The 24,858-nt window shown below is 35.3% G+C and overlaps 2 protein-coding genes across 4 annotated transcripts in view; one reads left to right on the top strand and one right to left on the bottom strand.

Annotated features, from left to right (window-relative positions):
• cnnm2a (cyclin and CBS domain divalent metal cation transport mediator 2a) overlaps positions 1-8,532 on the top strand; it is a 19,603-nt gene extending 11,071 nt beyond the window's left edge. The window contains exons 5-8 of one of the 2 annotated variants that reach the window (XM_051125410.1): positions 14-107; positions 472-534; positions 1,700-1,878; positions 4,346-8,532. In XM_051125410.1, coding sequence (XP_050981367.1) covers positions 14-107; positions 472-534; positions 1,700-1,878; positions 4,346-4,543 — 534 coding nt within the window. In that variant the 3' untranslated portion in view covers positions 4,544-8,532. The remainder of the gene's footprint in view (positions 1-13; positions 108-471; positions 535-1,699; positions 1,879-4,345) is intronic. The other variant, XM_051125411.1, reaches the window with a different exon arrangement.
• Positions 8,533-9,854: 1,322 nt separating this feature from the next.
• On the bottom strand, positions 9,855-23,673 carry nt5c2a (5'-nucleotidase, cytosolic IIa). 2 transcript variants are annotated; one of them, XM_051126005.1, is made up of 19 exons: positions 23,608-23,673; positions 22,462-22,579; positions 21,552-21,590; positions 19,770-19,843; positions 18,410-18,527; positions 18,239-18,334; positions 17,860-17,951; positions 17,711-17,768; positions 17,506-17,599; positions 17,351-17,404; positions 17,127-17,210; positions 16,978-17,019; positions 16,503-16,610; positions 16,362-16,428; positions 16,104-16,274; positions 14,409-14,460; positions 14,066-14,126; positions 11,806-11,982; positions 9,855-11,718 (listed from the first exon to the last, which is right to left on the bottom strand). In XM_051126005.1, exons 2-19 carry the CDS (start codon positions 22,560-22,562, stop codon positions 11,473-11,475), a joined length of 1,734 nt encoding a protein of 577 aa, XP_050981962.1. In that variant the 5' UTR covers positions 22,563-22,579; positions 23,608-23,673; the 3' UTR covers positions 9,855-11,472. The 2 variants fall into 2 exon arrangements, with proteins under 2 accessions (XP_050981962.1, XP_050981963.1); XM_051126006.1 differs by lacking the exon at positions 21,552-21,590.
• Between the last annotated feature and the right edge of the window lie 1,185 nt (positions 23,674-24,858).

A 24,858-nucleotide genomic window follows, 5' to 3' on the forward strand; every position in this document is an offset into this window, starting at 1 on the left:
TGTTGTCCCACAGGGGAAAGTGGAGGTTGAGGCTGGAAAGGAAGGGATGAAGTTTGAAGCTGGTGCCTTCTCTTATTATGGAGTGCTGGCTTTAACCTCCTCACCAGGTCTGAATGATGGATTTTCTTACTTCTTGCACACACACCCCTAAATGTCAAAATTTGAAAGAAGATTTTATAAATTGTATGATCTTTGGTCATAAAAGAGATTTCATCCCCTAAGTTTTTACAGTCTTTGGTGTGGTTGATTTCTTCTACCAAATCATGCATGATGTTGTTTACTCTCAGATTTATGATTATACATGCTTCTGACTCTCCTCAATCAATCACATTATGTAAATGCACACTATGCGAATGATTACTCTTCTGATTCTTGATGGAGTTCTATGTAAATCATATTTTCTTCCCCCATGATTTCCTTTTGTCTTCTCCTTTTCTCTTTATTTTCCTCTCGATTCCTCTTCCTCTCCAGTTCCTCTCTCCTTGTCTCGAACCTTTGTGGTGAGCAGGGCAGAATCACTGGCAGGATCTCCAGGTACCGCACTTGTATTTTCACCTCTTTTCACTCTGAATTCTATTTCACATTAGAATTTGAGGAATTGAATGGTGCATTAGGAGTTTTTTTGTTCAAGGTCTTCATTTTTCTTTTACAAAGTAACTGTCAGTGGTCTGATAATGATCATGGGAGCCTATAAGCAATGATCTGATGAACTAATTAACTGTTTTAAAAATTGATATGATTTTTTTCTAATATGCAAATCAGCATATTAGAATTATTTCTGAAGGATCATGTGAGTAATGACTACTAAAAATGAGTTGTCACAGGAATTAATTATGTATATATATTACATTAGAAAATAACATATTAGAACTTTACCATATTACTGTATTTAACAATATTTCACAATATTTCAGTTTTTACAAAAAAAAGAAATTTAATCCGATAAATGCAGCCTTGGTGAGCATAAGGGACGTCTTTCAAAAATATAAAAAATCTTACTGACCCAAATGTTTTTAATGCTACTGTACAAACCATTAGATGTTTAATAACTAATTTTAATATAAGGCAAATTGGTTGTGTATATTTTTCTAATTTTGAAAAAATCAACACTGTTAGACATCTGACCCTGGGATTATATACATTCCAGTGTAATGACTGTTGGACTGCTTCCCCACAGACACCCTTTGAACTGTTTCTTTAAGAAGTGGAGAACCTAATCTTATTTTGATTAAAAACTCTTCACCTTGCGTTACGTGTGAGTTATTAAGCAGATGTTTTAATCTTAATTATGTCACTTTCTGGCAAAGTTTGGAAACAAGTAAAAAGGGAATGGATTTTATCCATCGTTTTATCATCAAAACAAAAGGTAGTGCCAAAGGAATGCTAGAAGTCTAATGGCTAATGGCTGTTTTCCCTTATTTATGTTAATTTTTTGGCTGTGTAAGCAAATCCTCACTGGAGTTCTGCACTAAATGGCTGCTACATCACAAATTTGCTTTGTAAATAAATGAAGCTTAACTTTTGTATCTAAACACACAAAGCATTCCACAGCACGGTTCATGAGAAAAGACAGGGCATCCAAAACGAATGGAAAAATGAATGGAACATCAGACAAGAATCTTTTGTTTCATTTGTTTACATCACAGCAAGACCAGCAGCTGACCACTGACCTGCATGTTACTCTTTATTTGCTATACAGAAAATAAGTCACCTCCACGACCGTTCGGACTCAACCACTCGGACTCCCTGAACAGGAGTGACCGGATGGAGGCGGTCACTCCTACACTGGGCAGCAGCAACAACCAGCTCAACTCATTCCTGCAGGTCTACGTGCCAGACTACTCAGTGAGAGCCGCGTCTGACCTGCTCTACATCAAGGTCTGAATGCTGCTGAGAATTTAAATTGCGCTTCTGAACTCAAACTGGTTTATTTAAAATGCATGGAATTGCTGAAAGTTCCTCAAGCTTTCTAGAAGCTCAGTTGAAATTTGAAACTAACTGGCGTTTGTATTGTCATTGCACTAGAGCAGGGATCCAAAAAACTGTTTGTGAGGGAACTTTACTGCAGGGGTTTGTAAGTTGATGAAAAGCTAATAATCAATTAAATCGTAAATATTTAAAATAAATAAATACATTTAAAGACAATCAAAATAAAACAATTAACAAACAAGATAAAATATTGACTTTGTTTACTTGTGACCATTAATTGACATTTTATTAAATTATTGAAATCCTTAAAATCTTAGGGTGTACGTTATGAATATGTTTTATGTAAGGGTTCAGCTGACAGTAAGCTTTGGGAATCTCTGAACTGGAAATAATTTACTTGGTATTAAGTTGAATTTTTATTTATTTGTTTATTTATTTATTGAGCATTATTAACATATTAGATATTTATATAGCCACTAAATAAAAAATAAAGTTAATTGCGACATTTTATCTCACAAACTGACTATTTTTCTTGCAATTGCGAGTTCATGTTATTGTTTTTTTCAGAAGTGTAAGATATAAAGTCAGAATTGTGGGATATACACTTGCAATTCTGACTTTTTTTCTCAGAATTGCATAATTTAACTCACAATTGCGCTTTATTACATCAGAACTGAGTTTCTATCTTACAATTGTGCCTTTTTTTAGATCCCACAATTATGACTATAACACAGTTATTAGTTATGTCAGAATTGTGAGATATAAACTTGCAATTCCGAGAAAATAGTCTTTTTTTCCTATAACTGGACTTTATAATCCACAATCTTATAGTTCTGAAAAAAAGTCAGAATTGTGAGATATAAATTTACAATTGCAAGAAAAATGTCAGAATTGCAAGATACAAACAGTTGAAAAAACTTTTATAGTTTATATTAGTGAGTTTATATCGCAATTTTGACTTTATTACTTGCATTTGTGAGTTTATATCTCACAATTCCGGTTGCAAGATAAAAGTTTTTTTTTTTCTGTGCATTTTGCTTTTTTTTTTATTTTTTTTTTATTTAGTGGTGCAACCAGGCTTCCATAAATTATGGTGAAAAAAGTAAAAGTATAAATTTTACATAATGTTATATAAATCTGAGGACAAACATTTTAACTGAGTTAAAAATTAATTTATATACAATTTTTCACAATAAATATTCAAGCAATGAGAAAAAAAACTTATCCTTTGAAAGATTTCTGAATATATGTCATAAGAACGTAACAGATCTAACTTTTATTTCTTACTATTAAAAACTAGAACTGTCAATAAAATCAAATAATTTCATGAAAATAACAAACAATAAATAACAAAAACGACTTAATGAATTAATCTGTTTTTTTGTTTTGTTTTTTTTTAATCTTATTGAAACTAACACTTTGAAGCTAATTTGGTGCATGTGTTAAAAATGATAGTTACACATACAGTTGAGGTCAAAAGTTTACACCCCCCCCCCTTTCAGAATCCTAAAAATTTTATTTTACCAAAATAAGAAGGATCACAAAAATACATGTTATTGTTTATTTAGTACTGAGTCTGACCTGAATAAGATATTTCACAAAAAAGATGTTTACATATAGTCCACAAGAGAAATTAATAGTTGAATTTATAAAAATGACCCGGTTCAAAAGATTACTTCTCCTTGACTCTTAATACTGTGTTGTTACCTGAATGATCCACAGCTGTTTTTTGTTTATTGATAGTTGTTCATGAATCCCTTGGTTGTCTTTAACAGTTAAACTGTCCGCTGTTCTTCAGAAAAATCCTTCATTTCCCACAAATTCTTTGGTTTTCTGGCTTTTTTATGATGATGAACCCTTTCCAACAATGACTGTATGATTTTGAGATCCACTGTTTCACACTGAGGACAACTGAGGGACTCATATGTAACTATTACAGAAGGTTCAAACACTCACTGATGCTCCTGAAGGAAAAGCCATGCATTAAGAGCTGGGGGGGGGGGTGAAAACTTTTGAACAAAATGGAGATTTGTACATTGTTTCTTATTCTGCCTAAATATCTTATTTTTTCATTTAGTACTGCCCTTCAGATGCAACAGAAGATAGTTACATGTTTCCCAGAAGATGAAATAAGTTAAATTTACCCTTCTGATCTTCAAATTCAAAAAGTTTTCACCCCCTTGGCTCTTAATGCATCATGTTTCTTTCTGGTGCATGAGTGAGTGTTAGAATTATATAGTGCATTTGAAATCTAAATCTAAATCTGAAAATCTCTGAATTTGCATGATGCTTCTATTCAAAGCAAGCAAGTATGATATAAAAGTACAACCACATGTGATTAATTACAGATATTAGCAGTGCAAAATCTCCAAAATATATCAGTATAATTATGTCTCATTAATTGTCCCTCTGTCAGGTGACCCGCCAGCAATATCAAAACGCCCTGATGGCGTCCCGCATGGACAAGACGCCCCAGTCCACAGACAGCGAGTTCACCAAGATCGAATTAACCTTCACAGAGCATCAGGATGGACCACTGGACGAGTCGGCCACTCTTCTGACCACCAACGCACACAAGTCCAACCACACCGGCCACAACGACGGAGCAATTTAACCACCCTCAGTGGAGAGAGATGGCAAAAGAGCGTGAACGGCTCCCTTAGCCCCTCCCTTTCCACGTACTGAGCGAGAGGCCTTCTCGTACACCGGGCAGCTTCACTTTGACATAACGAGTCCTCTCATCACGGTCGATTTTAAAGGGGAACGCACGCAAAGACTACAATGTGAAGGGCCGCATATCCCACAATGCATGCACTAATGACCTTAACACCTTTTGTAGGCAGCGGATCAGTCAGGGACCACTACATCATTCTCGCTCGAGGACAGACACACTTGAAATACACACTTTCATTTCGAAGGAGCAGGGTGATGACCCACACCACACCTCGACCAGACACGTACCAGAAGGACAAAGAAATAACGGTGCCTTTAGACAGCGCTCGGTTACTGTCAACAAAAGAGGCCCCCAAGGGCCCAGGCCGACACGGAGCTCTCCGAAATCTTCCATTCGACCCAGGAAGCCTGAGCAGATGCAGCGACAGATGCGATATCAGTGACCGGGAGGCTTGTAAACACTCGACGTTTAGCCAGGATACATCTCAGCCTATCAGAAGAGGCCTCACGACCAAAGACATTTGGCATAGACAGGATAAAACAGGCGGGATAACTGTGGGTCCTTCAAGAGAATTTGTTACAAATACAGCGGCCTCGGACATGACACGCGTAAGCAGGCAAAACGGCGTTTGTCTGGACTGTGCCAAATAACACCAACAACAATTTCAGCGATTTCCTCTGCCCAGGTTTATCCACGTCACGCGCAGATGTGCAACGTACAGCGTTCGCAGTACAAAGAAATCAAGTGTTTACATATGAGGGCCTTTTTCATCTATATATATATATATATATATAGAGAAAGAGATTTTTTACGTCAATCCTGATTGTGCTGAGGTACAGCGTCACCTATTTTAAGGTGAATAGAGTATACGTCTCATGACTGGTTCCATTTTTATGTACGTCGGACCACTTTATTAACAATACGTTTTTGATTTTCAGTGCTTTTGTTGTAATCACATAACTCTTAATTTTTAAATGAAACATTTTGTATGTCACAACTACCTTTCTTCAGATAGTTGCTAGCTGTATTTAGGACCTCAAAGACACTATTTCAGGAACTTACACCGTAACTTATATCTCATCTACAGATTCCATAATTGCTTTTATCTTATTATTTGTATTATTTTTTAGAAAAGCTATTCATGTAAGACTCAATGTCATGGGATTGTAAAAGAGGTACTTGATGATTTATTGAATTTAAAACAGATGAAAAAGGAAAATAATTCAGCATTAATGTATTTATTTAGGTTTATCATGACAAGATTGCATTAAAGGGATGGCTCACCCAAAAATGAATTACTCACCCTCATGTCGGTCCAAACACGCAAGACCTTAATTCATCCTCAGAACATAAATTAAGATATTTTTGATGAAAACCAAGAGCTTTCTGAAGGTCTTTGCACAGAGTCCGAAATTTTCACACGTTAAAAAAGAAATACGACCTCACGTTTACACGCTGCCTCTGAAACTTTAGTCCGTCATGGAAAATCGGATCAGGTTCGATTTTCTGCGTTTTCGCATCTATAGCAAGCATTTTCGTAGGAACGGATGAAGAATATGAAAAAACGGAAAAAACGTATACGAAAATTTCAGACTCAGTGTGCAATGACCTTGAATCCACAATTTTCATATGCGTTTTTTCGTATTTGTCAGCTTTCCTATCAAAATGCTTGCCACGGATCCAAAAATGCAGAAAATCGAATCTGATCCGATTTTATTTTTATTATTATTATTTTTTTTTATAACAGATGAAAACTTTGAAGGCAGTGTGTAAACGTGATTGACACAATGCGAGATCATATTTAAATTTTGGACAGTGTGCAAATACTTTGATACTGCATAGACTACCTGAAGGTCTAAAAAAGTAGTAAGGACATCGTTAAAATAGTCCATGTGACATCAGTGATTCGACTTTTTACGAAGCTACGGGAATACTTTTTGCGTGCGAAGAAAACGAAAATAACGACTTTATTCAACAATTTCTTCTCTTCGAGGTCAAGGTGCGTTGTGCCCATAGACTGTAAAAAATATGGACCTAGTGTCCGTAACGTCACCCGCAGGTTTCTGAAGAGCATTTTTAAAGCTCTAAGTGGGCGGGCGTCAGCCCTCGCCATCTTGGAATTGTGTCACTCTACGTCACTCCTGGATAATCGAAAATGGGCAAAGAGGCAGGACATAGGTGGAGCTGGTTGCTGAAACCACGCCCACCTAGCGCGACGGTGGTGACGGCAGCGACAATCCACCTGTCACTCAAGTGGCCACACCCTAAATTATGCAGAACTTTAAGGCTTAATATAATTTAAACAGATGAGTTATAAAAAAATTCACTCCCCTCATAGTTGACATGAAGGGCAAAATTAGCTATATACACCAAAACCACTTTTTGTACCAGGTTGTAAACATTTTTTTTCTGCTGTGAAGTTGGCCATTTTAACATGGGGAGTCTATGGGATTGACTCCCTTTTGCAGCCAGTCTCTAGCGGCCAGTCGATGAATTGCAGTTCTAGTCACTTCCGTGTTGGCTTCAAGAGGGAGACCGGGAGGTTGCAGCTTGGTTGTGCCTTGTTTACAAGCAGAGGAATGCACACGCATGGGTCGTGGTCAGGGTTGCCAGGTTTTCACAACAAAACCCGCCCGATTGCTACTCAAAACTAGCCCAATGGCGTTTTGGAGGGGGTCCCCCGGTAAAAATCGCGTTTGGGGGTTAAAATACACTTTTTGGTAGGGTTCTACCGGTAAAATCGTATTCCAGAGACTAAATATCACATTTTGAGGTCTCTTTAACCCCTCGGACATGAAAAACAACCCACAGCAACAGTTTTAAAGTAGACCAATTCCACGGGAAAACCGCGGACTTGGCAACACTAGTCGTGGTACGTGGTGCGCGGCGGAGAACAGAAAGAGAAGAAGTCGTTAAATAAATTCGTTATTTTTGTTTTCTTTGCGCACAAAAATATTCTCATAGCTTCATAACACGACGGTTCAACCATGGACTTTTTTAACGATGTCCTTACTACGTTTTTGTGGCTTGACTGAGGTAGTCAGAGCTCTCGGATTAAGCAAAAAATATGGTAATTTATATTCCGAAGATTAACGAAGTTCTCACGGGTTTGGGGCGACGTGAGGGTGAGTAATTAATAACAGACTTTTTATTTTTGGGTTAACTATTTCTTTGACGCTCTTTATACAAAGGGGAACGAATCTCTGGCTGATGTTTTTATCCGCTGTTTTTTTTTTTTTTTTTTTTTTTTTCAAAACCTCCTGAGTCGCTTCTTTTAGAAGCGTAAAGCCGCTGGATATCAGGACTTTCACGTCTCAAGTGTTTATGTAGCAACCTCTCAGTGCAATAGTGCAACAGCTATGCAGGGACAATCATGACCAATTAATGTGCTCACAGGTAGAAAACAAAAAATCCGAAAGTAAACTAGCTAGAATTTAATATGAGACTGAGAGGTAGAGTAAATCTGTTCGATTAACGTAACTACTGTTGGGGCTTGAGATGTGAACTAGTGATTGTTGAACACTAACAAAGGCTTCGGTCAGCATTCCTGTTCTTCTGTTACATCGGCCGCTTATTCCAGTTTTTTCGCACTGTGTTTAAAAAGGAACACCCTTTCGTTTCACTTAAAGCATTTGGTAATGTCCTACAGATCAGATCAGTGTTTTCACGTTGGATCACCTGCCTTAGAAAAGAGGAAACGTCTTCAAAAATGTGGTGCTCTAACATGCGGTTTGAGTCTGTCATACACTGCTGCTATTTTCAATCTTGAATGTGTATAGAGATATTGTACAGTCATAAATCAGAGAGTACTATTGTATGCTTACATACTATAAAAACAGACAATGCTATATCAGATTTAAATATACATATTATATATATATATATAATGCAGATGGAAATTGCTATAATAAAACAGTTTGACAACTTTATGGCTGCCTGAATGTGAATTTTTATTTATTTATTTATTTTTTGAATGTTTCCAATAAGATTGTTCAGATGGTAACAGATGTAACGCTGGTTCAGGTGGTTTTTACAAATTTTTTTTTACTTCTAATAATATTGATTAAGATTTATTAAAATAGAAAACTGATATAGCTTTTATTTGGCCGGAGCTGTTACCCGTCCTTACATTATGTTGGACAAATTTGACCCATTTTGATTTTGTTATTGGAAATACTGGTTAACCCAAACTTTATTTATTTTTGGTCATATATATATATATATATATATATAGTCAAAAGTCTCTGAACAGTAAGATTTCTAATATTTTTAAAAAGTCTCTTCTGCTCACAAAGCCTGCATTTATTTATTTTTTTTATTTTTTTCAAAATACAGTAAAAGCAGTAATGTTGTGAAATATTTTTACTATTTAAAATAACTGCTTTCTGTTTGAATATATTTCAAAATGTAATTTATTCCTGGGATCAAAGCTAAAAAGTCTTCAGTGTCACATGATCCTTCAGAAATCATTCTGTGATGATTTGCTGTTCAAGCAACATTTTATTATTATTATTATTATTATTATATTATTATTATCAATATTTAAAACAGCTGAGTAATTTTTTTCAGCATCTTTGATGATAGAAAGATCCAAAGATGAGCATTTATATGAAATAAAAAGCTTTTGTAACATACACTATACCCTTCAAAAGTCAGTATTATTATTATTATTTTGCTTAAGGGGAAATTATAGAAATTAATATTTTTTAGCAAGAATGTTTTAAATTGATCAAAAGTTATGATTAAGACATTTATAATATTACAAAAGATTTCCGATAAATTCTGTCCTTCTGAACTTTCTATTCATCAAAGGAACACCAAAAAATTCTACTCAGCTGTTTTCTACATAATAAATGTTTTCTGAGCAGCAAATCAGAATATTAGAATGATTTCTGGAGGATCATGTGACTGGAGTAATGATGCTGAAAATTCAGCTTTGAAATCACAGGAATAAATTTCATTTTAAAATATATTCAAATAGAAAACAGTTATTTTAAATAGTAAAAATATTTCAACATTTTACTGTTTTTGCTGTACTTCGGATCAAGTAAGTGCAGGCTTGGTGAGCAGGAGGCTCCTTTAAAAAACATTAAAAATCTTACAGTTCAAAAACTTTTGACTGGTAGTGTGTGTGTGTATATATGTATTTTTGCCATTGTTTGAAGCGTAATACACAGGCTAGTGAAGACAATTTTTCCATGTGTGTTTGTGAAGATGCAAAGACAGCTATTGCTGAATGACCACAAGGGGGTGCTGCATGACAGGAACTTTATTCTCTTCATACCAACAAGCCAAAGCACTGAAAACAAATCCTGTGTAACAAACAATGCAAAACATAAAAATGAAAATATTTCTCATTTGAAAGCATTCTGATTTATCTCTACATTAAAACTACAGTAAGATGTAATCCATCCACGTTGTCTGTCATAACAGTTCGTTTTACAGAAAAGCACATAATAAAAACAAAAATCCTGCAAAACACCTTAACAAAACAATAGTAACAGGAAACTATTTTAAAAAGGGGTTCACAGGCCTTGGGCTCAAACAAATCTAGAGATTTCAAACAAAAAAAATACAGATGAATCACAAACACACCACACCCCTCAAATACAGCATATATAACCTGAATGAAAAAGCTTAAAAATAAACAAAGCGGTTTTCAAATATATCGCTATCACACAATACAGTCACAAAATGAATCTTCAACAGCATCTGTGAATTTAAACGAAGGACGCCAATAACAGTCTTTGGTTATGAAAGCGTCCCTTCACATATTACAATTGCAAGATGGCTTTGAATGAACTCCAGTCAAAAAAATCAACAACACTGTTTAAAATAAACCAATACAGTATATATGAGTTTACATGGTATAAGAGCAACATGGACCCAGTATAAATTCCCTTTTTGATTTAAAACAATAACAAAAAACAATGGTGCTAAACAAAGCACCACATCTGTCAAAACCAAAGTTTCAGGATGTGGACTGAATTACAAATGTTAAAAATGGCATAGCGTGACTCATGGACGAGCTTCCGTTGGTCCACTGTCACCCACAAGGCTTTGTGTCAAACATTCAGACCAGCTCCCAATCTCAAAACCATAGCCAACTGCCAAAAACGAACCATTACACTAACATCAATGTTTTCAGTATACCTGGTTGAAATGACTTTTATATCAGTGGATATAAAAATAGAAAATAATGAATCTAGATTCACGGTCTAATATTAACACAGTGTTAATGGCAAGTGCATAAGACATACAGGGAAATATGTATCTAGTAACCCAAAACCCTGTATCTCACTCTGCATTAAACGGCAACAGTTGCATGTGTTCCTTTTTTTTTTAGCCAATAACATGACAGCAATTTGCATATGACTGGTTTTGAAAAGATGGCAATGGCGATGTTACAGCGCTTAAACAGGCAGTCAGATACTGAGCAAGCTGCATTGTTGGTGTGACATTTCCCAGCATGCTACATGGCTCTTATCCAAATTTCAAAGGCAATTTATTACTTCATGGATAAGTATTCATGCATTTTCCTCAAGCTTAAGTCAATGACGTACCTTGTAACTGTTATTTGTTCCCTCAATATCATGCAAATATCAATGTAACTCTTTCCTACATTTCCATGTTTTAAAGTGAGGCCTTCTGTAAACCTCATTCAAAAATAAGAAGCTAGAACTATCAAAACTCAGTTTTAGCTTCATGCTCTCATCGGACCTTAAACTCTAAAATATGTAATATGCTTTGCAAGAAATAAACATCCTCTCTTATATCTCTATAAAACATACGGCTGAGTGTGAATGCAATGATTATACTTATTTAAACCGCAGACACATCTCTAAGAACCCGATTCCAGTTAACGTGACTTATTCCTCCTCTTCCTCTTCCTCCTCCTCCTCCTCATCGTCATCCTCATCGTGGCAGTGTGTGATCTCTTGTGGGGTCTGGGGGAAGAGGTGTGGGGGATTGATTTCGCTTATGGAGCGGGTCAGTTGGTGTCTCTTGCACTCGCGGTCTCTGAAGTCGATGGAGTGGCGGTTGCGTGTGGCCATGGGCGACTCCGTGTCGTTGATGTCCACGTGAGTGTGCTCAACAGTGGACTCGTGAGGCATCTAAATGTAAAGCAACAGACAAAAATTGGTTTACTAATAGTTTCCTGATTAGTGATGAATCAACTGTAATGCATTTGTTGAGCGTACCAGGACATGGGCGGCTCTGAACAGGTAGCTGAAAGGGTAGTACAGGAGATTGATGAAGGACGCAGCGTACAGGTCAGCGTAACGCATCACTTGAGAGGCAAACAGAGTCTGGCGAGAACCACTGCGGAACAGACTTCCCATCATCCCATAGCACATGTCCATATCATGGGTCACTTTCTGAGAAAATCAGAGAAACAGTACATGATGAAGAGTTTGAAGGGATAGTTCACCCAAAAATGAAAATTCTGTTATTAATTAGTCACCCTCATGTCGTTCCAAACCAGTAAGACCTTTGTTCATCTAAGCGGGGTCAGAAAGCTCTCGGATTTGATCAAAAATATCTTAATTTGTGTTCCGAAGATGAACGAAGGTCTTGCGAGTTTGGAAAGACACGAGGGTGAGTAATTAATGACAGAATTTTTATTTTTGGATGAACTATCCCTTTAAATTAAGTGATGGAAATTTGTATTCCTTTCAGGGCTATGCATTAAAACTGATCAAAAGTGACAGTAAAGACATTTATATAGTTTATAAATATTTATTTATACTGACATTTCAAATAAATGCTGATATTTTAAACTTTCCATTTAACTAATCTGAAAAAAATGTCATGGTGGTTTTCACAAAAATATTAAGCAGTACACCTGTTTTCAACATTGATAATAATAAGAAACGTTACTTGAGCAACAAATCAACATATCTGAATGATTACATGATCACGTGACACTGAAAATTAAAGTAATGGCAGTTGACAATTTACCTTTGCAATTAAGCAAATTAAGTTTTAAAAAAACAACAATGTAAAGCAGTCATTTTACATTTTAATAATATTTCACAATATTAATGTTTCTACAAATAAACAGCTCAAACTTTTAAATGGTAGTGTAATTACATCTGTTGAGTATATCTACAATTAATCAGATAAAAAAATAATTACTTCACTAAATAATAAAATATCATTAGTGTAATTAAACATAGGACTAAAATAAAATAAGGTAAATTATAAAGATAAACTTGGCATCTAAATATAATTATTCCATCGAAATGAATGTGTGCCTCTGGACCACAAAACCAGTCATAAGGGTCAATTTCTTGAAATTGAGATCTATACATCTGAAAGCTGAATAAATAAGTTTCCATCGATGTATGGTTTGTTAGGTTAGGACAATATTTGGCCAAGATACAACTATTTAAAAATTTAGAATCTGAGAGCAAAAAAAGGTCTTACTAATGCATATTACTAACCAAAAATTCAGTTTTGATATATTTACAGTAGGAAATTTACAAAATATCTTCATGGAACATGATATTTACTTAATATCCTAATGATTATTGGCATAAAAGAAACATCTAAAAATTTAACCCATTCAATGCATTGTTGGCTATTGCCACAAATATACCCTTGCTACTTACAACTGTTTTTTTTGGTCCAGGGTCACATATTTTAAAATCTTGTAACTGGCTGATGCACATGTTTGCTCTATTAAGTATTTGATGTTTAACATCTCATTAGACACTTTCACACATACAGTCTTTACTGGTAAATTACCGTAGATCAGTTTTGAACAGGACCTTTTCAAAAATACCAGTAAATTTGTTCTGGCAATTTACTGGTATGAGAAGTTGTAACATTACTAGTAAATCACTAGTTGTATGAGTATGAGCATGTGTAAGTTCAGAATGTGCTGACGTAAGATGTCTACTCTGGGCCAATCGTAACATTTTGATGCAGATTATGTATTTATTCCGTGTTGTATAGTTCGGTTTTAAGCGGTCTAATACAATGTCTCTGGGCCAAAAGCAGCTGCATGAATGTGAACGTTTGACACAAAAATGAAAACATCAACAAAAACACTGACCATGTATACCCCTCCATGTTTACAAACACAATCGTTTGGAGGTCATTTACGGTTAATGATGTCACAGGATTTACTGGTATTTTAAAACTGAAGTTTGAATGGTGCTTTACCGGTAAACAGACGGAACACCACTGCTTGTGTAACTAGCGCATTTTTGTATTTAGTAGTAAAGTCTTTCCAGTAAGTTTGCGGGAATTTCCTAATGTTAACTTCCTGTGTGAAAGGGGCTATTGTCTTGCTGCCAAAATGCACATTTTTGAAGAATGAAAATAATTTCTCCCATTCTTTTTTGGATGACTAACATTTTTTGTTTTTAAATGTGGAAAACATGGAAAATACATTAAAATGGAGTGGAAGTACAATCCAAAGTGCACTACTTTTCTGTGTATCAAGAATTATACCTTAATCCTCCTCTGAAGAGAGCTGATATCAGGCCTCTCATTGCTGCTGCTGTCCAAGTGCCTGTGGACAAAAGAAAGAAAGGATGAAAAAAATGGCAGGAGAAATAGAGACATTTGGGGTGAGAATAGTGTCGAATGAGTTAAAGTAATAGAAGATGTGAACCATCGGTCTTAAAATAGAAAGGAATGTGCGCCCCTTTATCTGCATGTCAAATGGCTACAGACAGCAGGGAGGGAGCGACGTGTCCTTCTCCGGGTAAATGAGTGCATGACTCAGAGCACGCACGGGCACTGGATGGCAGCGGTGCAAACATTCGAGCAAGAGTTCACGGATGTTACCTACTTGTACAGCTCTGCCAGGAAAATGTCCAGACTCTGTAGTTCCTCAAACAGTGCTGCAAAAAAAAAAGAACATAGTGAACTGTACTCATCTGCTCCCACGCCAAATAAAATTTAACTTAATGTGTGTCTGCATGGACCACTGTTATTTTAGTATCAGCAAGATTTTTTCTAAATATATTTAGTATTAGTTTTTATTTTTAGATTCTCTGTTTCCATTTTAAAGTTAGTTAAATGTAGGGCTGCCCTCAACTAAAGATTTTTCTGGTTGACTAGTTGACATTTTAAGAATTAAAATAGCGTCAACTATTAGTTGTGAGTTTATTTACAAACCATATAAATCATAATAATGAGACTTTAATTGCCTACATAGCCTAATAAGCGTTCAAGCGCACACAAAAAACAGCAAGGACACTGCATTAACTTTTAACAATTTATTGATAATCCAGGGCTTTCTTTGTTTCCGGGTTAAGAGATGAAGTCAGCGACACTGACTCGTCATCTCCGCAATAGTAATGCGCCTCTATGCATGTTTTATACAGATTACATAATCTAATAATATTTGTTTTCTATTTGAATTGGTTCATTTGAAAGTAGACATTTCACTCTATAAATATATTTTTCATGTCTGTAAGTCAAGTATACACAGAGTTTTGAAGTTTCGCACTCAAGTTCACAGAGACCGAGATGGCAGAAAGCACATCCTGTTTGCTTCAAATATTTTACAAAAGCGCAATGTTTGTTGTTATTCTGACTGCACACAAATCGAGTCTTTACAGATTTGAAGGGTGCATAACTTTAATATGTATGACCAAAAATGATGGAGTATTTTAAGAGCAAGTTACCGCACTGGCGCCTCTATCTGTAACGCAGAGAGCGTGCTACTATTTCGCTTCCACACTCTGCAGACACTTCAATAGCACACATTTTTCTAGGTTAACATTACATTAAGCAGCAATGTAAAGTTGCTACTACATACATCTTTCAGATGAAAAGCCATATTTGAGGTCGATGAATGATAGGTGAGCATTTGGATGTCCTGCCCGATATACTATATACCACATAGACCAGCCGTTAGTGATCTGTCACGGACTGCGTGACTACGCCACTTCCTGTGGAACTTCCTAATAAAATTGTGTCAACCAAGCTTCTACTCATCAACTAATGGTTAGTTAACGATTAGGTGGACAGCCCTAATTAAATAAATAGTTTAGATAGTTAAATAAAAAAAAAAAAAATGTCTATATAGTTTTTTATACATTCTTATTTCAGTTTTAATTACACTAAATGAAAATGAGAAATGTAGCTTTGGCAACTAGCTGAATTAATCTTCTTTTTTTAATATTTTATTTCTTTTTTTTTTATATTTTATTTCATTTCATGGAGATGTCTATTTGACATCTGCATTTACATCTGCAAGATGTATTTTTTAGAGTGTTTGCTCATCTGCAATACGTCTACAGTGCATCTCCTATCAGATGTCAAATAGACATCTATTAGATGTCGTTAAGATGTTTATAGTTTAGAATGTATGTAAAACTGACATCTTATAGATGTCTGTCATATGTTTGTACACAGCAGATGCTTTCCAGATCAAGTGATCTTTAACAGACATCTTGCAGATGTATGTGTGCTATCTGGGAACATTTTTTTATGGTTTTAGTTTTAGTTAACTATAATAGCCCTGTCACAGACTCACTGCTCTTGTCAGTCCACACATGTAACTCCTGAGCCAACTCAGGAATCACCAGGAACGTTCTCCAGCCCTGACGCTTCTTGGACTTCAGAATGTCTCCAAAGATGTGGTCACCGATGTACAAGATGTCCTTTCCTTTTGCTCCCAGTAGATCACAAACTATGTCTGAAGAACCTGGGGAGAGAAAAAGCATATCCAATAAGGCATTTTAGACTAAAATTTAAAAAAAAATTGTGAACAACGACATCCTTTTTTTCTTACCACCAGAATAGACTATGCCATGTTGCAAGGGACCTGTATATGTTCCGATCTTCAGTCTCCCAGTGGTCTACAGAACAAAAACATGGCTGGATCTATGAGTCTGTCACATTAAGCTGCTCATGTGAGTCCAACGTATCTTACCGTGTCCACTTGTCTCAGGACTGTGCCCTCCCCGAAGAACACTGGCTTCCTGGCATCCACCAGAATAAGGTCAAAGTAGGACTGCCAGGGCCTGTGAGGCGTACCAGCCTGTAATAAAGAAATAATAGATTCAGTCTGTCACTGTCTTTGTGTATGCGATAAAACTGCAATAAAATGAGTTCTTATATGGCCCCTGATACCCCCTGTCTTTCTGTTCATATCCTCTTTCTCAACATTTGTTATTAGGACACTTTTTAATGAAAACTGTGATATTACAGACACATCATAACTGGCAAATTAACCCTCAGAGTGTACTTTTACACAGTACAGCTTGCTGGTTCATGTTTTCGACAAATTATATGTGAAATGTGTATTGTCCTTTGTCACTAGACATTTTCATTGTGGATCTGAGACATATAAAATCAACTAAGTACCACTGATATCCTAGTGAACAACAATACAGAAGATTACTTACTTTTGGACCATGTGGTAAATCAAACAAGTATGTCATGATTTTCTGAAAAAGAAAAGAAGATAATAATTGCTTTTTACATTTGTTTCTGATGAAAATCCAACAGATTTTTGTCAGATGGTTATGGATTCCTTTCATTTAGAATAACTCACATCTGTGTACTTGTAGTCACTGTTGGTAACAAGGAACACTTTGGAAACTTCGTTCATTCGGCTTAGAAGCAATGGTAATTTAGCCTAGATGAAGAAGACAAAAGATATGGAAACACAAAAAAGAATTATGTCTAAATTATAAACTACAATTCATTATGAATAAACATACAAAGGGAAATAAGGTAAGCTCTGAAAGAAGCTGTTGAATAATTTGGTTTACTTACATCCTTCACCACATATTTCTCCAGGTTTTCAACCGTTTTCTCTTTTAGTGAGCCCTGAAATGTCATACAGAAGCGGTTACCCATAGTATGACATTTATATTGAGTCAAGAAAGGTTTTTTCTTTCAAAGAAAAGGCACCTGAAAATAACCTTTACCTTGAAATGGACCCAATCCACAGCATCTCTGACATCCTGAAACATGCTCTTGAAGGACATGAAAAGATCTCCATCTTTGAAGCCCGTCTCACAACTGTGGTGGCAAAAATGAAAAGGTCACATAAAATGCCAATTCTCAAAAATCTACTATACTCTCATACCAGAGCAGCTACAGAAGCGTTAAAATGAAGGCACAAAAACAAACCTTGTATATCTGGAGCAACTAGTGAAGAAGTCAACTAGGCAGGCGAAGAGGTATGTCTCTAATAAAGTGTAAAGACAAACTATGTTAGCTTAAAGATGGACTCTATATATTCTTTTGATTTTTGGTATTAGCTGATAGAATATTTTAACCTGGGAGGTTGAAAAGTGTGTTGAGGATGTAGAATCGCTCTGTATCTCCACGCTGAATGAACTTGTTTGGGTACAGCTCTCTTATCTCTGGACTGAAAAAAAAAAAAAAAACACAAATTATGACATTTGCTGGAGGTGTGACTAAAACACTGTAACATCTATATAAAATCACAAGTGATGCTTTTTATTTCCGTAATGCACCTTTGTCTCATTGTTAATGATTCACCTGTGCATGTTCTTCCAAATAAGTTTTTTAATTACTTTTTTGCTTTACTAGGGTTGAAAACAACTTTACTGTAGGGGAATAAACACACAAAGTGAGCACTATGCTTTACTATGCAGGGCATCAGATGCTCTTAAATTATGAGTGCAGACTCACCCACGCAGGAAGTTAAAACCATGGGCGCACACAAGGATGTTTCCATATGCATCTACTTTCAGCAGGTTTCCATACGTTGTATCAAACACCAAGCCTCTGGAAAATACAGAATTTGTGTGAATGAAAACATTTAGTGAAAACACAGTTAAGAAAAGAGTGTTAGAAAATCACCTTGTGGGAAAAGCAGGGTCATAAACAAAGTTTAGCAGCTCTTGTGGGTAACCAATGGAAACCAGTCTTTCCACAGTCAGATCAAAGCCGAGAGATTCGTACTCTGGAGACTTGTACACTATTAACAGAGAAAAAAACAGACACAAGGTCATCTGATATAGTGCATAAATGTGGTGAAAACATGGCCATAAAAACATTATCACATTTAAAAGTTAATGGTCTGTTTTTGACAGAATTCTCTTATACTCAACAAGGCTGTATTTATTTGATCAAAAATACAGTTAAAACTATATTGTGAAATATTATTACAATTTAAAATAACTGGTTTCTATTTTAATACATTTCAAGATTTAACCCTTTGATTTATCCCTGTGGCTTATGAGACACTGGCCATTTAAATTGACTTAATTATGTAAAAAAAATTATTATAAAACAGATTAATCACTGGCATTTCCTGGCATACCATTCCACCTTCAATAAAAATAAAACGATAACTGATCTGAGTGAATGACTGAGTGACTGTGCTTTGTTGTTGTCAAGTCGACAAGAAACAACCCTCAAGGAGCATAATTTTCTGTAGAAGTGAACAGACCTTTTTTGGGACCTGTATAGGGACCAGACAGCTACAAAACATCTGTATTAATATGCTGCATGTTGCAAGAAATCCCTTTGGACCTCAAAACAAAATTAGCCAGATCAGCTGAATGAACATTTCCCCAAAGATATGACTGTTCTGCTTGAAAGAGAGGAAGGAAATGTCAACATTGCTGAAACTGAGTTGACCCCATTATCAAGCTTTACAAAGCTAGCCTAAGATTTCATTTAGATACTGACCAGCATGGTCCTTTTTACATAAAGTTCAACTCAATGGAGTAAAAAATGTTGTATGGATGTTGTCTGCTGGAATATGGTAAGCAAATTCACTGCTCTGCAATTAGAGGAGAGTTACACATATGCACATTGATCTAAGCAGGTCGTATTTGGTGTTAATATTAGGCTGTGTGCTGGGAATAGAATTTGAAACATTTTCCTTTTCATTATCATTTATTACTACAGATCCATGAACAGCAAGGTGACCAATCAAAAGGACATTTTATATCATGGATGTCAATGAGCCCATTCATCTGGTTTAGAGCTTCAAGCGCAAAAAATCATGTGTCTGACATGAGCCAGCTGAAGACAGGGTGCTATTTACAGCATCATGACACCACCAAATAAATAACACCTAGTGTTACTTTACAGCACCATGCTATGGTGTTACCATTTCGCAATGCTTCACAATTCTTTTGAACTTACAAGGTACAACGCAGACCTCATCTGTTTCAGAGAAGCTCATAGAGAGATTATTACTTCATCTTACCTGCTAGGGTGTAGTCCATATCAAAGCCAAAGGATTTTATCTTCTCCATTGCCAAACTTCTATTGACAAAAACTCTGTGGAGATAAAAACAGAGTCAGTTTAAGATGAACGTCATGGATATTTAATAAACTGTGTTACATTCAGCAGACTGTATTATTCCATTGCCTTGAGCACAACCTGTAAGCTGTTTAGCTCTATGGGAGTTTATGTTAGGGTAAATAATGAGTTACACTGACTCACTGTGACCTGTGAAAGCAATACGTCAGAATTTATACATTTGGTTAAATCATATCTAATCCTAGTTCGGCCAACAGCAGCAAAATATGAGGTAGAGCAAATGGCATGGTAGTAATATTCCTTGATTTTTCAGTTGAATCAAGTTTTTTGGGTGATAATGACTGACGCTGTTTCTAAACAGACCAAAAACAGAATGGTCAATAAAATAAGATAAATAAAAAATAAAAAAATATAAAAAAATCAGGAAAAACAACTTCATAGTCTGCTGAACACATCTGTTTTACCAACATGAAAAACAAGTTTTTCCTGACTATTTTTTATTTTCTGGCTACAATAACACCACTCGTTTCGGTTATTTTAATAATAAATAATACAATTTATATACTTTTTAATGTCAAACGCTTGTCTTGTCTCGTTCTCCCCAAGCATTTTTTCCCGGGTCATGACAGTTAGGGTATGTCGAAAAATTCCCATCTCATGTTCTCCCTCAACTTCAAAATCGCCCTATATCACTGTTTTACCTTTTTTGTTAAGGGTGTTTGATCTTCTTTGTATGTTCACTTTGCACAGACTGGGTCCGTACTCTTGCAGGGATGTAGGATGATTTTGAAATGATTTTTGAAGTTGAGGGAGAAAATACAATTGGAGTTTTTCAACATACCCTAACTGTCTTGAGTCAGAATACACAAGAGTTCAGGGAGAGCAAGACCAGACGAGCGTTTGAGATTAAAAAGTATTTCAATTGTATTTTTTTAATGAAAATAACCGATCGTTTCGATAGATAAGACCCTTCTTTCTCATTTGGGATCATTTAAAGCCGCATTTAAACTGCATTTTGGAAGTTCAATTCTGAAATGTTTCCCTCAAAAAACATAATTTCTTTACGACTGAAGAAAGAAAGACATGCACATCTTGGATGACAAGGGGGTGAGTACATTATCTGTAAATTTTTGTTCTGGAAGTGGACTTCTCCTTTAAGACTCATCACAATTATTAATTAGCTAACTAAAATACACGCTCAAATACAAATTCTCGCATTTGGAAACCTTTGAAACTTTTAATTGACAGTTAAGGGCTAAAAAGTAAAAAGCTTAATATATTAGAGTTAGTATTTTGAAGATACATGTATGTATCTGCTATTGTATTTTACACGGTTTACAATTGCACTATGGTCATGATGTTAAAAGCAATTATTTTTCTTTTCATTCATCTTTATCTGACTACACATTTGCAGTTAAACATTAAAATGTAGCTGAATTTCTACTAGTAACAAATCAGCTGTTACATGATGTGTTAAGAGCATGAAGGAAGAAGATGTAGCTAGAGGGAGGGAGAATGAAGGAATGATCTCACAGATTCAAATCCCATCACAGCTCTTCCTTTGGATACCTACATACAGTCACAGCACAGTGCAAAAGCATTGATGGTTTTGTTCATCTTGTGGTTTTAGTGCTGTGCTGTGATGAGTACATGGGAGAAAAAAACATCAAGTACACAACACATGATCAGTCAGCACTGCAGGTCAACAACAAAACTTTGGCATACCTCATAGATGGATGACAGTGGGCCAGTTCCTGTGGTAAGCTTTGTAATAAAGGAATACATGGACTATATATTACATCAGTACACACTGGCTAACGCCACTACATGAACTGTGTACGCTTATAAATGACATTTCAGGTCTTTTTACCATTTTTAAATACTGCACTTTGTGACTTCCATGTTTTTCATTGCTCTTATGAAATGACTGTTTGCCATGGCAAACACAGCATTTTAGGAACTTGAAAGTAATATGCTGACGGGCCAAATTAACATGCCAAAAGGCATAAGTAATCATAGCCTGCTAAAACATGAGATATGAGTATCATAATGTGCATATCCACTGTTACAATGATCTTTTAAAAGGTCATTTTTTATTTAATACTTAAAATATTCAATAGTTGGGCACAGTGAGAAAACAACTCATTCTTTTGATCGAGGAAAAAGTTTACAATACACAACCTTTGCTTAAATTACATGCAAGCTGACAATAAGGTAGACAGGTTTTGACAGACAAACAGATGTACACACAGGTGCATCCACAGAACAACATGACGGCATGGAAACAGTAAACATGCTACTCACCATATTAAATTTTAAACAAAGATAATTACAAGTCTACAAATCCTTTTGAAGACTTAAATTGATGTTTTCTATGTACTCAAAAGCACTGAGCACATAAAATTTAAATCTCAATGAGAATATGGTTTTATTATTGACCATAATCTTAACTGGAGTGGAGACCAGGTCATTTAAGGTCATTTTTTTTCCAACTGTTGCTACAAGAAAATTATATAACAAGCCTGCATTTACTTGTTTTGTGACTTGTTACTTGTATGTGACAATGGATCTGTTTTCAAGTTACCGAATGGCAATGGCCTTCAAAGCTGAAAGCATTAGTGAAATGTCTTAGTACCTGTGATGCACCTCTCTTCTGTACTTCTTCATGGATAAACCATCCATGTTGGCAGGAAGTTCTGCATAATTCTGGAGCCGATCACTCCAAGAGGTTGTCATCTTTAACCGTTATATTTCTGGGAAGAAAAGCAACATTTAAAAATAAGATTTTTTAATTTTTCTAAAATGCAGCGCAGGCAGACAGCAGAACATAATGAATTTGAATAAGCGCACTGGTTTAGTATCTCAGAGGTTAAATTTCCACCACATTAAATTGTTGCACAATAGCCCTGCAGGTGATATGCAAACCTTAGCAAAAAAGACCAGACACATTCAAACTATTTTAAACAGAATCTCAAAATGTTCATCACATTTATTGTAATGCTAAACTTATAATTTTAAGTCAGTGTAACAGTATTTCCTGTATCAGAGATAAACAAGCATCGACAGGAAGAACACACAACTACAGAAAGCTGCCTGAAAACAAATACAAAGTACCAGGTTTATGATACTTCTTTAGATACCCCTTAAAAGGACTTTAACACTGAAGGAAACCTCAAAGAAGTCACACAATATTTTGAATATTTTAGTTATTTTATTAGTTTTTCTCAAATGCAAATTATTTTCTCATTCGCTACAAGGTTTAGCAATAATAGAGAAATAGTGACATTTATAAAAGACGAATTACAAAATTACAACCATAAAAAATCTACAAACATAAATATTATGCATATTATTTACATCTTTATCTGCCGTTGCATATATACAAGACAATAAACGGGTATATAACGTTACTTGTCTTATCCATTTATATTAGGAGTCAAAGGAGCTTTGAATTCAAAGCACCTGCTGTTTCATTTATATAAATGCCATATTAAGTTTTCACATTATGCCTTAGAATAACTTTAAAGATTTACTATTAATATCAAAGCAACATGCGAGCAGATCTTTTCTCTTGTTCTTGCAGTTCCGTGAGGGTAAAGTTAGCACACCAGCTAACTAACATTCCTTTAGTTTTAATTAACCGGAAACTAAAGCATAAGATGGAAGAAACCGTTTGTCGCTATAACGCTCATATACCCAGTTATTCTGCTGCAATTTAATGACATAACTACTGCTTCTTGAAAGGCGTTATATCTCCGCTAAGTGTCAGTAGGCTACTTACCTCAGCTCCTTCAGTGACCAACAACTGCAGTTCTGCGCTATCTGCACACTGCGCATGCGCAAACCTTCCAGCCACTAGATGTCCATCGAGCAACTACGTTACATGATTAGATGCAAAACAACATTAAAAACTCATTTAAAAACAGTTTATAGAGTTGATAGTCTGTGGAAGTAATGTGAGATAATAGATAAGCTACATAACCTAATCTGAAACGAACAGAACAACTACAGTAAAAAAAAATAATTTACTTTCCTATTTATTTTTTTAATGTCTGTTGACAGTGACATGAATAAAATTCTTGTAAAATTATGTACTTGTATTTCATCACTAATGCATATCTACTGAACAAACGTGATACAAATAAGGCAGAAATCTGTAGAAAACTCAAAACTCAAAACATTTTGGAAGACAAATATCGCCATCTATTGGTTGTCAACTTCAGAGCATGTTGCCAGATTTTTAATCAATACATGCGTGGTTTGAATTTATTTGACATGAACTGTTCATATCAGCACTTCTGAAATAGCAAAATACTTTTTTTTTTTTTTTTTCAAATGAAACTCATGTAACGTTCATCTGATGAAAAAAATATTCTTCCATATTTTGTAGTACAAATTAATTTAGGTGGGGGGCTGAAGACAATTTGCGCGATAAATTATATTTGTTCATAATTCTAAAAACGACCGGAAATGTTATGAATATTACAAGCAGTGTTGGGAAAAGTTACTTTTAAAAGTAATGTATTACAATATTGAGTTACTCCCTAAAAAAGTAACTAATTACGTTACTTAGTTACTTTTTATGGAAAGTAATGTGTTACTTTACTTTTGCGTTACTTTTTAAATCTGGGCAGGGCTTGCTTGTTTGTTTTTAATATAAAAAGTTCTATTTTTGGCAAATGTAAAAGCCTTTTCACATCAAAAGCCTCAGGCTTTGAGAAAAGTAAATTCACATCTGTACAGTAGACGGCAGAAGAAAAAATATCAACTCTTCAGCAATAAAAAAAGGAAAACAAATGTTAGATTATCTTGAGTAATTTTTGCTTATTAGTATGGTTGAATTGGATCAACGAAGGTCGGCAGTAATGACATCGGTTAATAAAATGGTATTAAATGCATAAAGGATATTTGTATTATTTAACATATTTAATTATTGCAGGTTTGCGTCATATTCTGAGTTGAATTTCACTGTTTTTATTCATTTTGAGGAATACTGAATCTGTTTTTTGTGAGTGAGATGAATTAGTGCATG

This window comes from Labeo rohita, chromosome 13 (genome assembly GCF_022985175.1).
Source record: "Labeo rohita strain BAU-BD-2019 chromosome 13, IGBB_LRoh.1.0, whole genome shotgun sequence".
In the NCBI taxonomy this organism is placed as follows: Eukaryota; Metazoa; Chordata; class Actinopteri; order Cypriniformes; family Cyprinidae; genus Labeo; species Labeo rohita.